At 41.7% G+C, this 15,751-nt stretch overlaps 1 protein-coding gene across 1 annotated transcript in view; it reads right to left on the bottom strand.

Moving 5' to 3' along the window:
• The window catches only part of LOC139923744 (receptor-type tyrosine-protein phosphatase gamma), a 316,355-nt gene that overhangs the window by 14,316 nt on the left and 286,288 nt on the right, over positions 1 to 15,751 (bottom strand). The window contains exons 17-24 of the mRNA XM_071914574.2: positions 13,530 to 13,621; positions 9,054 to 9,150; positions 8,575 to 8,657; positions 8,268 to 8,402; positions 7,981 to 8,115; positions 7,140 to 7,315; positions 3,992 to 4,127; positions 2,648 to 2,794 (exon numbers count right to left, since the gene is read on the bottom strand). Coding sequence (XP_071770675.2) covers positions 2,648 to 2,794; positions 3,992 to 4,127; positions 7,140 to 7,315; positions 7,981 to 8,115; positions 8,268 to 8,402; positions 8,575 to 8,657; positions 9,054 to 9,150; positions 13,530 to 13,621 — 1,001 coding nt within the window. The remainder of the gene's footprint in view (positions 1 to 2,647; positions 2,795 to 3,991; positions 4,128 to 7,139; positions 7,316 to 7,980; positions 8,116 to 8,267; positions 8,403 to 8,574; positions 8,658 to 9,053; positions 9,151 to 13,529; positions 13,622 to 15,751) is intronic.

Raw genomic sequence — 15,751 nt, 5'->3', positions numbered from 1 at the left:
ATCCCCAGGATTGGATGGTTTGCCACCAGAGTTGCTTTTACTACTTTGCGGATGATATACTCTTGTTTTTATCCAATGTTGAATCCTCAGTCCCTCAAGTCTTACAGCTATTTGATAAGTTTGGACATCTCTCAGGTTATAAGATAAATTGGGATAAGTCTATTTTGATACTACTCAACAATACAGCAAAAGTTGTTAATATCCCCCCATGTATTCCGACTAAAGATTCTTTTATTTATCTAGGCATTCACATACACTCAACGATTACAAGGATTGTGAAAGAAAATTTTGTTAAGGTCTTACAAAATATTCAGACCGACATCCAAAGATGGAATGGGTTGCCAATATCTCTTCAAGGTAGAGTGAATATAGTAAAAATGAACATTTTACCCCGGGTTAACTTTTTATTTTTCATGATTCCTTTATTGCCTCCTCCCAATTACTACAAAGACATCCATTCATTAATCTCTAAATTTATTTGGAGCGGTAAACGCCCAAGAATAAAACTAGCTACATTACAGCGAACCAAACTACATGATGGCCTTGCCCTACCAAATTTCCAGTTTTATCATTGGGCATTCCAAATAAGAGCTTTACACATTTGGGCAGATCCCCAATCTAAAGTACCTTGGAGATGTATAGAAGACGCAATCTATGGTAAAGCCCCATAGATTGCAAGATTTACTTTTTACCGGACTTGGTCAGACCAATCATCACCTAAAACTAGGTAGTATTGGTGGCAAGCCGTTTCAAAATCCATTATCGTCCTCTCAGGGCATCAATACGTTTGGGGACATGTATGGTGTCCTAAGTTCATTTCAGAACCTCCAAATTTCATTCAATCTTCCTGCTTCATCATATTTTGTCTATCTACAGCTCTGCTCTCAGAGCATATGATGTGCCGTGGGACCGTCCACCAACAGTCCACTCAATGTTAGAGTGGGTAAAACCATCTGAATGTTTACGAGGCAGAGTCTCTTTTATTTATGATGCTTTATTACATAATTCTGCTCAAGGTTTATCCATAGAAAAGCTATGGGACAGGGAACTTTCGACATTTAATCAAGATCTGGATTGGGATACAATCTGGTTTAATCTATCTCAAACTTCTAAGAATTTAGCTCATCAGCTGATCCACTACAAAACTATCCACAGAGCATATGCAACTCCATATAGAAAATTCAAAATGAATCGAATTCCTAGCTATAATTGCAATATCTGTAATGCCCTACCTGGTACATTTATCGACATGTTTTGGGAATGCCCCAAAATTGCAGATCTGTGGACTTTTGTGGTGGATTAACTGTCTAAATTGCTTGATATCAATGTCCCAAGAACACCACACTTTTGTTTATTAAACGATGACTCTGACCTTGGATATACTATGATCCAACGGAAAATGTTGATGGCAGGTTTCACGGCATCTAAGAAAGCTATTTTACAGCTATGGATCAGTCCTCAGCTATCACCTCAAAGGTTCTGGATAAATTATTTAGACGACATTGTAAATATGGAATATAATACGGCCAGATTAAATAAGGCCAAGAAGTCCACTTTACAAATGTGGGAGAAATTCCTTTGTAGAATCCGAGATGATGTGATATGTTGATATTGTAGGCTATATATGTAATGTATATATAATTTTTTGTTGTCGTTGAGTGTTTTTTTTTTTTTCTTTTTTTCTTTTTTTCATTTCATTTATCTACTACCATCTATGTATTTGTTTAGATATGGGTATTTTCATAGTTGTATGTATACATGTATATATATATATGTATATGTGAATGTAATATTTCACTGCTCCATTATACCCAGATATGGACTCAATACTTTACACCTCAAACATATAAATGCTTTGTTGGTAACCTCCCCCCTCCCCCCCCATGTTTTTGTGAAAATCAATAAAAAGTTGATCACAAAAAAAAGAAACAGAGGAACGGCTTCTTCCACTACACCTCTCACTGTTTTAATTCCTTCTCTAGGCCTTTATTTGTCTGCCTGCAAGGGAGACCAGGAGAGAGAGAGAAAGCTTGCTGGGTGGTTCTCACAGAAAAACATGAAAGAAGGAATTGTGACAGAGAGGAGAGGAAGAGAAGGAGAAGGGTCAAAAAATGTGAGTAAGAAAAAGAGGGTGTATTAAAGAGAGAAAACAAAGACAGAGCGACTGAGACTGAAAATAATTTCAGATGGTTATATGACTAATGTTTGTGCAAATGACTTAGATTGAAAGTGATGAGATTTGTTCCAGCAGACGACTGAATTTAAATTCTGTTTTCTGAATTTGTATGGAATGATTTAATTTATTGAAGCTGAAACTGATTATAGAAATCAAACTCATGATGCTCTTACCAAGTTTTTATCCTATTAAAACCATATTGCATTGAAAAGTTTTCTTTAAGATATTAAATTGATACTGGACTCTTGATTTGTTCTGACTTGACTTGGTGTTCTACATTTTTTCTTTAGACTTGATATTAATGACATGGACTTGACTTGGACTTGACTTGGTAATCTACATTTAGACTTGGGACTTGACTTGAGACTTGTGCCTCAAGACTTGAGACTGACTTGGGACTCGAGCGAAGTTGACTTGGCCACACCTCTGCTACAATATGAAATGGAAACTGAATCCCACTAGTCCCCTCACCTTAAACTGTTTGTCCAGGCGTGTCCGGCCACTGTGTCCTGGTGTCAGGATGCTGTTGACGTAGCTGTGAAGCTGGCCGGCCGCTACCTCTGTCTCCTTCCCCAAAATGGCCTCCATCAAGGCATCGTGGATGAAGATGTACTGCTCCTGGATCAGACAACCGACAGGCGAGAGACAACAAGGACAACGTCAACCGCCGGTACACATGAAGAAGTACACATGTACTGTATGCTCACACACACACACACAGTTCGAATTTTGAAGGCCGATACCGGAATTTTTGGGATTGAAGCTGATAGACGATATTTTGTGCTGATATTCAATGTCTTTAAATTTTATGATTTTCATGCCAATATATCTCAGAATTGTTTTCTTGTCAGGATGGAAAAGCCTCTGAAATGGCATTGAGACCATTGGACACAAAAACTGTCCATTGAAACCCAGGATACTACAATAAATATGTAATCAATCAAATTGCATCATATCCATCATATCAGTGGTGGACGACACTGACTGGACCAGATCTGTTTTTTAATATAAGGCCAGTATCATCAAAACGATATATCGGTCTAACCCTAACACACACACACACACACACACTGAACATGCACCTGCCATTCTTCTGAAAAGATGCAATATGCAGTTTGGCTTGAAACAAAAAGATAATAACACTAGTGCCAAAAGTCGGTGGAATGGGCTGAATGCCCTGTGAGTTATTTCCACAGAAAAAAGGGACTGAACAGAATTCAATAGAGCTGCAGAACAGAGATAAGCTAAATAGAAGGAGCTGCCGCCAGGGAAGACAATCAGCGAACTTGCTAAAACTCTACGGGGAAAATTATTGAAGTTATTAGTTATTACAATGCCTTGTTCACAAAATAGTAGGGTGGGATTTTTGACATTTTTGATTCCAAAAATGATCCATGTGTCCCCGGTAGATCGTTTGCTCTGGTGCTCCATGCTAACAGCAGAGCCTCCTAGAATCAGCCGCTTGTGGGCGAATCACATGCGTTTTGATGGGATAGCATTATGTATAAAACACAGGTAAGAGTCCTTTTTATTATTATTCTCTGCCATGCATCAACATCAACAGAGGACAATCGTTGCTGTTGCTGCAGCAGTTTATCTACGAAGATCCCGCCATGTTTGCAGTGATTATTAGCTTCTCCTCCACGATGAGAATGTGGAACTAGGAACTAATATTTGGCAATATTGGTGTCCATCGCCATCTCATAACGGCTAAGTTAGCCAACTGGACAATCTCACAAAAACTTGGTGTATACCTTTAATGTGTGTGCATGTGTACACACACTCAAACACAGACACACGCACACACACACACACCTCAGTCTGGACTAGGTAGTTACGCTGGGTGCGGATGTGTTTGAGGAAGCCGAGTACGTTGACTGTGGTCTTGTCTTCGATCTGCCGCAGCATGCTGTCGATGACAATGTACGTCCCTGTCCGACCCACTCCAGCACTGCAACACAAAGCACCAACACACTGAGACAGACAGCAGGACAAACGATTGAAACTCCTAAAAGAAATGGGTAATCTATGGGACATAATGCATTTTAAACATGCGATAAGACAGGTGGACTTTTGCATGAGCATCAGCAGCTTTGAAGGCAAGGCCGTTAAAATGTGTGAACACGCCAAATGTTCATTCATTTGTGGTCCGTTTTGTGATCCAATTGATTCCCACTGAAAAGAGAGCTGAGTCCTCTTGTCAGTCCACTTACATTGTGAACACAAAGAGGACTGAGTTCATATGCAGCAGGTTCACTTTTTGGTTCAAAAGGACTGAGTTCGGTTCCTTTAAAAAGAACTATATGTGAAAACACCCTATTTCTTTTGGCTATGGGAACCACCTAATAACAGTTAAGGTTTATCAATAGGAACAAACACCGCGGCTATTAAACTCTTGTGGATTTTATTGCAGACTGAGTAAGAAGCTGTCTTTGCTTTGTTTAGTCAAGATTTAAAATAGGTCTGGCCCCATGAAACTGCTGGTTTGATAGTAGGTTAGTGTCTTCTGGGGAGCTTTTACAGAAGACATTACCTTGTTCTCTCTTTTATGTGACTTGACTGTATTCTCACTTTGTATGTTGTTGGTTTGCAACTTTTCTGCTTGTCTTGATGCTGCTTTCTTGGCCAGGTCTCTCACTGGGACTCATTCATTCATTTTCCACACCTGCTTATTACTGGGAAAAGAGTTTTAGAAGAAGTACAGCCAAAAGCACTCCTTCATCCCATGTTGCTAGCTAAACTGAGTTTGCATGCTAGAAAAAACATAGCCAGGGGGTGGGGGGAATAATTCCAATGGTTAGCAAAATTTCATTGGATGAAATTTTTGTATCCGCCCCCGAGTGCAGGATGAGTCATTAACAGAAATGTGCTGTGTATTGGAAAGATACGGCCTGTTCATTTTGATTTTGATAATTTATAGAAATCAACATTTTTTTTGTCAAGTCCAGCAACATCGACAAAAAGGTTAAAAGTTATTTTACATTTCATGGGGTCTTTAAATGCAATAATTGAATTTTTATGTACTATTATGAACATTTGCTGACAATATTATAATACGTGTATAATATAAATATACAATATATAAGTCCCCATAAAATGAACTCCCATTATTTTTACTTCCTGGAAAACAAAGTATCTTTCATGGTGACCTCATGCTGCACCAATAGGCATAAATACAAATTTCTAATCAATAAAACCATCAGATTTTTTAACAATCCCGCCCGTCCACACCCCTCCCATCAAATAAAATTGCCTTTCTCTGCTTGACTCAATCCATTGGTTTAGACTTTTGAATGATTCCTCACTGCAGTATGTCCCGCCCCAACATCCTGTTTCAACAGGAAATGCATCAAATCCAGGAAGTAAAGATGCCATTTCATGGGGTCTTTAATGAAAAAGCCATTTGACATTTCATTTTCAAAGACATGCCCCACTCTATGGTTAACAAACTTCAAATGTTAATAGAGATTAAAATAAACATTTTAAAAAAGGAATTACAGTATTGTAATTCACATTCTAATAAAAGTCTATCCTTCACACCTACCAAGACAAACCTGCATGTGTGCACTCTCTCTCACACACACACACACACACACACACACACACCCACCAACGTGACCTCCACTCATTTTAAGGTTCTGAGTTGAGTTAATGAGGCAAAGGAGGGACATTAAAGCAGCAGGGTGTGTGTGTGTGTGTGTGTGTGTATGTGTGTGTGCGTGTGTGTGTGTGCCTCTGTGTGGTCTTTTGCTTGAATAATGAGCAAGTAGACGTCTGTGAGTATGCCGGTAAAAATGGTAGTAATGAGCGAGGCTGAGTGGTGTGCGGTGTGTCTGCAGCCGCAGCAACGAGGCGGTGTGACAAGTTATTATCGAACATTGCAGCACAGATGATAGCAGAGAGCCTCATACTCATTCCCCTGGGGGCTACACTCAATGGAAAATTACCGATAATTTCCCTGCCTGGCTTACTGTAAAATGCCCTTAAGTACAAGCTGGCAACTGCGACTGGCTTCAGTAGTAAAAGTAGGCTATATAATTAACTTTCAAAAGTATAAAGGTATGTGTTTAGTTATCAGGTAGAAGTTGCTTTGTGCTATGTTTTATTAGAAATAATGGAGGGGGGAATTGTATCTATACAAATATGTCAGGCCAAAAGTGCAGTTTGCAAGTCATATTCTCATACAAGACATATTAGAATCGCAAAAAATTGTTTATTCTTTACAAACCTATGAAGGATGAACTTGCTTGGTACTTGGTAAGCAATTTAATCCTACAGTTTGTGAAAAACTGCAGAATTTTAACCAGATTCAGCTCAGCGTGGTATCCTGCATAAAATTAACAAGATTCAGATGAGCGTGTCGGAAAATTAGTCTGGACCTGCATGACATGGTTAATTAGTCCGCCCTGAGGGCGAGAACACGCTAAATATATCGGGGCAATGTTGTGATGCACTCTCTGTGAACTTTCACAGTTTGGGAGGCAAACATGAGGTAAAGCCTTCACTGAAGTTTGCAGAGTGAGAGAAATATCCTAGCAGAGCTTCTCATGCCCATCACAACTTAAATAGTATACTATTTTTGGGTAGTTCCATCTCTGGATAATGCATTTTAGCCCATGACAATGTGAAATGGTCCACTAATGTCACAGCTTGTAAAATGCTCAAGAAAAGAGGAATGTCCAGACGCACAAAATATGTTAAAATACTTATTTAATGCACAGCAGCGGACAAAGAACACTGCTGTGTTTCCCAACGCTGGTGAGAACCAAGGGCTGAAATACGTAAATTTTTGTCTGTGTATGCGCTAGAAGTGCTTTTTAATGTCAGGTGTAAATATAATCGAGCTAACTCATATCTAGACCTAGTCCAGATGCAAGATGCATGTTAATGCCTAGTATAAAGGGGGCCAGAGTGATCCAGGAGGCTGGGTTCAGGTGAAGCTAAAGCAGTAGAGAGGCGTTACCTGCAGTGGACAAGCATGGGTCCCATGTCGTGTGTCTGGGCAGCTGAGGACCTGCGGACAAAGGTGAGGACGGGTAGGGTGTACTCTGGGACACCCATGTCTGGCCACTGGGTGTAATGGTACTGGAGCACCGTCCGTTCACTCTGGGCCCGTGCCTTAGGGTTACCCTTCCCACCCTGTATGGAAGGAAGGAGAGGGAAGAGATGTTGGTTGGTTTGATTAAAGAGGAGAACATTTGGGGAGCACCAAGAGAGAGGGGGATGAAGAAAGCACAATTACGTCAATTCATGAAACCCTAAGCTATGGTAAAGTCCGTCCCTTATCCACAAAACCTCTGGGAAAAAAACAAGTGGGGCAATGACTGATGACTGAAAAGATATTATTTGGCTGATGTGATAAATTATTACATGTGGAGACTGACAAGATGTTAATATTTGCTTAATGTGATAAATTATTAGTCGTAGGTCACCAAAGCATCAGCGTAAAGGGAACATTGGTCTTGAATGTGATATTTTTTTAGATTTGGCTTTTAAATTTCTGTTAAGTTTTGCTTGATCTTTGCTCTTTATTATAATGATAAAAACTAAAAAATCAAATTGAATGAATGAATTAATTCATCAAAATCAAAAGGCATGGAGAGTGTTACACCTTGCCACACTCATTTAACTCAATCGACCCATGGTGCAATTTGAAACCAGATCATTTAAAGGCATACAATCACATCGTCTGCAAAGCATCGTAAATATTCTGACTGGACTCCCTCTTCCGTGCACATCCACAAGGACGCCAGAGTTCCTTCCTATCCAAGCAGGAAGTCCAGGTCCCTCCCTTCCTGTCTCACCTTTTTAACTTTGGTGTTGCGCAGGGTGAAGCGGCGGACAGTGTAGCACGCGTGCACTTTGGTGCTTTTCAGTGTGACCACCATGTTGCCGTACTCTTCACTGTTCTCTGTTGGCCAGTACTGGTCACATTTTCTCTGTAGGACACACAAACACGCAAAGTTCGTAATAACATAATAACACAACATGTAATAACATCTGTGATAACATCATGTATGCATCACACTTTGTGAAATTTGGAAATGTGATTCCATTTGCAACTGCATTTGCGTTAAGTGTCGGCACATACCCGGCCTTTCTCCACTAAATTGGTGATCATGACGATAATGCCGGCGTTTTGCTCCCACACCATCCGCCAAAAGTCCTCAAAGGTGGACTTGAGAGGTCCCTGGGCTGCAATGTAGGCTTTAGGCTTATTATAACCCTGATGGACGAAAGAGAGGGGAAGGGAGATACAGATGTGTTTGGCATTTATGCACCAGAAAAAACAAAAAGCAGAGGTTTGGCAATCATCTCAAAAACTAAAAGTCTCTGAAACACACACACATACAGACACAGATCAATAGATGAACGGATGTGTAAGAGGAACCACTCACATCCACATAGTTGGCATTGATATAGTCGGTGTGTTTGGAGTCCTTCCCAGCCAGCGGCCTCAGCTTCACCCTGCTGTGGTCATCTGAGGAGGGAACACAGGCTGATGAAGTACTGAATCTACGCCACTACCACTGACAGCTGGCCTTTGCCATTCGAGAGCTAACCCTAATTCCCGAACCCTAACCCGAACCCTAGCCCAGTGACCTATGGACCAAGACTGAAGTAGCTGGATTGACGCCCCTTAATGGAGAAAGAGCTTATTCCTAGAACAGAACAACACCTACTAGGGCTAGTGCCAGAGTTGGTGTTATTCCTAGAAAAGAACAACACCAACTCTGGCACTAGCCCTAGTAATCCTGACCCTACAGCCAGCCAGCCAGCGAGCCAACTGGCCAGCCAGTCAACCAGCCATATATTACAAAGTGTATACTTCAGAGTGTGTACTTCAGAATGTGTGGTCCAGGTGTTGTGTACTCACAGGCCATTATGTTGATGTATCTGTTCTTGTGCTTGTTGTCAGGGTGGTTGGAGTGCTCTGATGTGATCTTCATGTCTGCAGTGCAGCGTTGTACCTCCTGGGGAAGGACACACACACACACACACACATACACACACACACACACCTTGGTCATTCTTCAATGTCTGTAGACTTATCAAACAGTTTGTACATTTCCAGTTGTGCCTGGAAAAATGACTGTACGTGTTCAGCTGCTCCAGGCTCATTCACTTGACGTAACTGAATACTTACTGTCCAGATTGTTGGATTTGGTTACACCTTGAGAAAAACGTTAAAGCTCTAAGCCTAACCCTAGTAACCCTAGTCACCCTAACCATCAGCCAGCAAGACAGCCAAGCAGCCAGCCAAATGGGGCTGCAACAGAGAAGAGCGGCTCATCCCCCCTAATTGAGATGCTGTAGAGTCGCCCTTTTTGCCCAAATGAAATTCTGGTGTCAGGTATGGTCACTTCTTTGCACATAGGAAGTACCGAATTGAAGTGAAATCCAAAAATGTCTCCTAAACAGCAGAGTGCGAATGCTCAGTCCAGAGAAAGCTGGACTCACCAACGTTAGATCTTTTGCCTCTCTCGTCTCTTTGGTTTCCTTTGGTATAAAGCATCACAGACCGGCCAGGTTGGGAAACATGAGCATGTAGTGTGCACTTTACTGACATGTTACAGGATTTTTCTGGGTACTGAAGTTCAAACAGTTACCTTTTGCTACCATTTGGAGCCGCCAAAATGCAAAGTTGCCTAGTGCAGAAGTAACTAATTGGTAATGGAGAGAAAACCAGTGTCCATTCTGAACCCTGAATATTGCTTGCTCTTCATAGGTGGAGTTCATTGTATTAGTGTGTGTATTAGTGCCATGTGTTGACACACTTCCGCAATTCATCATTTTTCCAGTCAGCAGCTCATATTTCCGGTAAATTTGATATGACATGAATGCAGCATATGACACAAAGCCATTTATTTACAAAAGACGGAAACAAAAAGGAGAGGACATAGCAGAGGGACAGTGAGATGGTTGGAGTTTCAGGTTTTGTTAAGAACATTTAGCTACATTTTATACATTGGCTTTCTTTCTGTCGTGTCAAGTGGTATCATCAAACATGTTTGCATGTTGTCACGTGACTCATTAACGAGAGACAAAATTTTGCCTTTGTTGTTCTGTTCTGTTTTACTTCCACCATGGGTTGTTATCAGAACTCTTTAACAGTCTACTTCCCCTACACAAAAGCCGCTACCCTAATTATACCTGTTAGGGATGTTTCCAACTTCCTCAGCCTCTCCATTCTCTCTCTTTTTCTTTCTCTGTGGCCACAGCGAGTGTGCCTTCTGCCACAGCTTGTGCTCAGATAAACTACACCCCTTGTTTGGCATATTCATTTATTTTCTTGACCTGGGGGTATAAATCATAGTATAACATGCTCTTGGAAAATAACAACTATACTGAAATGACTACAGCGTGAGTTATGGGCAAATTTAGACTGAAAATCAACTACAGGATTCACCCTGGAGATGTTTTGTTGTGTACTTCCAATATTTTTTTTTCATAATTAGTCTTCTGTGTGAGCCTTACTTCCATGGCTGTTGCTTACAGTCCTAAAAATGACAGAGAGCGATTCCTCGGCCTAGCAGCCCGTGGATGTGTGTCAATGTTTAATGTCTCGTTCCTGCCAAGCAAACAGCTGTTGGCTGCTTGCTCAGCGCGGCCGACAGGGAAAGGAGGCGCTGCATTTGGCTCTGACCCCTCCGCCTCTTCCTCTAGAGCTTTACAAACTGGCCGCCTTGTTTTAGCACTATTAAACATGGCTTCATCATACTAATTGGGATGGGGATTTATTTCGGGCATAGCCGGAGTGTTCATGGGGCCCTTGGTGGGATGGGGTGGGGGGGTTTATGGTGTGTGCGGGCAGATCGGGTTGCAGGTATGATGGGAAGAGAGAGGGGACGGGGCTGGAACTGAAGTCACACTTTGGCTATGAGACAGACAGATGATGCGATCACCAGATGGCACCCAAACAGACACGTATGCACACTATCGCAGACACTTAAATCCAAACACATGCGTGCACACACAGGCATCGACACTTGCGCACTCGTGCATGCACACACACTTATCGTTTCTGTTCTATGTTTGAACAGGACTGATGCCGTGAGACAAATTTGCTCCTTACGTCATGATGAAATGAATATAACTCTGGACCTGACCCGCGATCCTGAATCGGTACATCTCCTCTGAGAGGGTTTTTAGCTTTGACCTCTGATCTGCATGCAGCAGCCACTCCAGCCACCATTTCCTCTCTTTAACACTTACTGCCCTTAAAACACACAGCGCTCAGCCATCTAAATCCATCCCAGACAAAATGCTCATCCCAACCTCTCTTCACTTTTGGTATTTATCTGACTCTCTCATCCAGAGTGACTTACAATGGGTGCAACAGTAGAATAAGAACACGCTTCACACCAAGCATGTTTGGAGCGGTTTATTTGAACATTTCTTCCCTTAGTTTGGTTCGTTTGGCCAGGTGAGAAAGTGTTATTAACTGGTATGAACACCAGAGAAGGTAAATTACAGCAAAGTGCACAGACGAGTCCATCATGCTTAGCTAAAGTTACAGGAACTGCAATCCGATTTGTTTTGACTCTCCCCCGCCACCAAAATCTCTAACCTGGTGGGATGGCAGGTTACCAAAACTCTGTCCAATAAATAATCTACTTGAGAGTCCATGTGACTTTTGTTCACAAGCCCTGGTTCACTTGTAATTGGGCAATGTGAACCTAAGCGAACCAAATAGCCATCTGAAAGGCTTTCCAGTTGCCTTGGCTTCCCCGACTCCATTCTGGGAAAAGGAGGAGGAACTGGGCCAGGAGGGATGGTGGGGACGAAGCAGGGGGTTCATTTAATTTGAGAGGACAAGAGGGCCCCCTTCGGAAAGCACTTCCCAGCATCCATCGAGCCAAGAACAGGGCCTGGGAGGGGGAGGGGGGCACGTCGGTGGTGTGTGTTTAGTTTGTTTACTAGTGTGCGCTCAGATGTGTGTGTGTAGTGTGTGTAAGCGTTCTGTTGTCATGATTAGGTAACTCATTCAAAAGGTCTAGCTCACCCCCCCTCCGCGCCACCTTCTTCTAGGAAGAGCGACAAGGAATTCAGAGAGGTTGAAGAGAGGAGGAAACAAGACGAGAGAGGGCCAAGAGAAGGAGGAAGTAGGGGAAAAAAAGAACTTTTCACAGACCGCAAACACAGAGGGAACTTTGGTCCGTGTGATGAAACGAACAAGGATTTTAATAGAGCTAAATCATCCACGCTTGAACCTTGACTCTCACTCTTTCTCTGAGATAACCTGTCATTTAGCGAGCATCCTTTTTTCTCTTCATTATCTCTTGCCGTCTCTACTTTCAACCTGCATCATTTTGTTGGTTTTGGGTGTGAAAAATACATATATACAATACATTTTTTCTGAATTTTAGTAACCTTCTATATTTGAGATAGGTATGGTTTGAACATAATGATGCATTTAAAAACCTATAATGTTATGAGCTCTAGAAATACCATGAGAATAAGGAGAACAGTTCCTTCTTATCTGACACAATGGAGCGTGCCATGATCTCTGGTATAGTGTCCTGCTCTCGCACATTCTTTCATTTGTTTCAGAAGCCGCTATCACTAGCCTCGCCCTCAGTATCTGATAAGCAAGTGTGTTTATGTGCATACGTGTATTTGTATGTGTGTTTCCACAATGTACTATCAGGACTGACCTACTGTAAATGAGCAAAAGAGCTCTTCAACACCATCTGCCATGACCATTAGAAAACACATTGTATGAATGGAACTTCATTCAAAATGTATACGTTTCTAGCCTGGTATTAGCTTTCTGATGCAATTGGCAGCATCTCATTCACAGTGGATGGATTACCTTTACCAACCAAATTAGAGGTCTTCAGCACTGTTTTCTATGCCGTTTGGAACTGAATGGGAGTGAATGAGCCTGAGATGTTTGGCAAAACTGATTTTACAATATCTTTAATCGTGGCGCATGCATGTAAAAACTGTCACAATTAACATTAAAGTGATGGAAAATGTAAAAAGAATTAGCAAAAACTTATGATGGAATTGGAAGTATTTTAGCAGCTAACTTTAGCTCTGCTAGGCTAAACAAGTAAGGTTACCTTGCTAGCTGTCCCATCACATCCAAACAGCTGTAGCCATTTAGCTCGCTAGCTCACTAGAGGAAAGCATCATTCCAAGATCATGTTTTGCAGACATATGATTATGGATTTGGGCAAAAAGAAATGAATCAACAAACAAAATAGGTCTACATAAACAAATAATGTTACATCAACTGAGAATTTGCTCTGATGCTTGACCCCAGAACACACCAAGTAAAACGGCCACGAGCAATGACTTTTGATAGAATGAAGCAATGTGGTCCGCTAGAGACTTTGCCACTCACCTCGAAATCTTCTGAGAAGCCATGCTGGTTATTGGAGTACAGCTCAGAGATGTGTTTGATGAACTGCTTGACTGGAATGGCCTCCATGTCATCTGTGGAGAGGAGAGGAGACCAGAGTCAGGCTTACCTCAAATGAACAGAAACCTGCCCTTGAGCAAGGCACTCAATCCCCGGACTGCTCTGGTGGCCTTCAGTAGAAGGCTATAGCAGTACTGGGCAGCTCCCAGATGTGCGTGTGTGTGTAACTGGGTAATTGTGTAGCAGGGCATTGCAGAAGCAGAGCAGCCTGCCCTGGGCAAATAAAGGTAAAATAAATAATTGACTGTTGAGCTAGGCTGTGCCTGTAATCTAGATGTTCGATCAATATGGGTTTTCGAAAGCCAATACCGATATTTTTTGGGATTAATAGCCGATATTTTATGCAAACATTCAATATCTTTAAATTCGACCATTTTCATGCCAGCAAAATTCCAAGTACTGAGTGTTTTGTACAGAATTGTATTCTTATACAGGTGGAAAAGCCCCTGAAACAGCATTTAGACCACAAGACAGTAAAACTCTCCATTGAAACCTACGACAATAATACTACTAATAATAAAAAAATCTACTGTATATATTATAAATAAATAAAAATCATATTCATGAATACAGACAAATCAAACTGGCTGGGTTAGGGGTTTAATTCCCACTGGGGCCTCCCATGCTAAAAATGTATGCATTCATGGTACTGTATGGTGCTTTGGATAAATACGTCCACCAAAATATTTTCATGACAGTGGCTGGCGGGACTGGCTGGTGTCCTGGGAAGGCAAAGAGGTGATTTGATTGGTCACGACAGACGCCACATCAGTTGCTACGCCCCGTGCATCCACGCTGTGTGCCGCTGCACCACGGATTCATGAAAACAGAGCCAAGAGTCTTGGCCAAGAATAATACGAGCTCAGTCAGGTCCCAATTACACTGCTTTAGCACAAAAGAGCAAGCGATTTCAAGCTGCAGAATGAAGTGTAATGAGAGCTGGAAACTACATCCATCTTTGGAAACGTTCTGTCGTAACATAAGGGCGCTCGCAGGAGCTTTCAGCGAGACACGGTGGGACGGGAAGGGATGTTTCATCCGATCACAGACACTTGCATACAAACATGCGCAAAGTGGTAGACACTCTTCAAATGCTGACAGCAGAAAAAAAGCTTAACTCTACCCAGATGATTAGAGCCCTTTTAGAGAAAGGGATGCGAAAACATTACAGAGCAGCTAAAACTCTCTCACAGCTCCCTTCAGTTTAGTCCTCATAAATTATTAACAGAGCACACACACTCTCTCTCACTTTCTGTCTTGCAAGATGCTCATTTAGGTATGCAAATGTGACAAAATCATCTCTAGTGTCAGTAAACACAGCAGGCAGCTGGGTGTTAAACAGAGAGGTCTGGAAATGCCTATTAACCCCATGAAAAACCAATCCAATCATTTTTTTATTGTTATTTTTCTATTTTACAGACCGCAAGCTACAATCACATGGGTCAAATTTGCATCATGGCCTATAACTAGTGCATCTGTCCTCATCTAGTGTAGTCTAGCATAACAAAATGAAGCAAGGGCAAACCGCAGTCTGGACTGGAAAAAACTAGGAAATTAAGGCCCAGGTTGAAAATAATCAGAATTATCCTTTAACCGGTTTGAAGACCAGAGAAGGTAAATTACAGCAAAGAGCACAGGCAAGTCCATCATGCTTAGCTTAAGTTACAGAGACTGGAATCGGATTTGTTTTGACCCCCCCCCCCCCCCGCCCCACCGTCAAAATCTCTAACCTGGCAGGATGACAGGTTACCAAAACTCTAGCCAATAAACAAACTACTTCTAAGTCCATGTGACTTTTGTTTACAAGACCTGGTTCACTTGTAATTGGACAGTGTGAGTCTAAACAAACCAAATACAATAATGCAACAAAGTCAACTTTTCCACTATGGCTTGGACCAAAGAAAACAAACTGTAGGTGTGACTGCACCCTAGAACAGACCTTGACAGCACTTCATACTCAAACCCTTGATTTCAACAAGAAATGAGCCCCAAACTTCATTAAATATATCCTCTCTCCACACTGAAAACCAATCCAATCTAATATGTGAATATTGTGGCTCTGAGATATAAAAATACAAAGGGCGCTGGAATAACAAATGTGTCATTTTGTGTGTGTCTGTGTGTTGAGTGGAGGGGTCTCTAGT

This window comes from Centroberyx gerrardi, chromosome 5 (assembly GCF_048128805.1).
Source record: "Centroberyx gerrardi isolate f3 chromosome 5, fCenGer3.hap1.cur.20231027, whole genome shotgun sequence".
In the NCBI taxonomy this organism is placed as follows: Eukaryota; Metazoa; Chordata; class Actinopteri; order Beryciformes; family Berycidae; genus Centroberyx; species Centroberyx gerrardi.
This window is presented reverse-complemented; position numbering and strand designations above follow the sequence as displayed.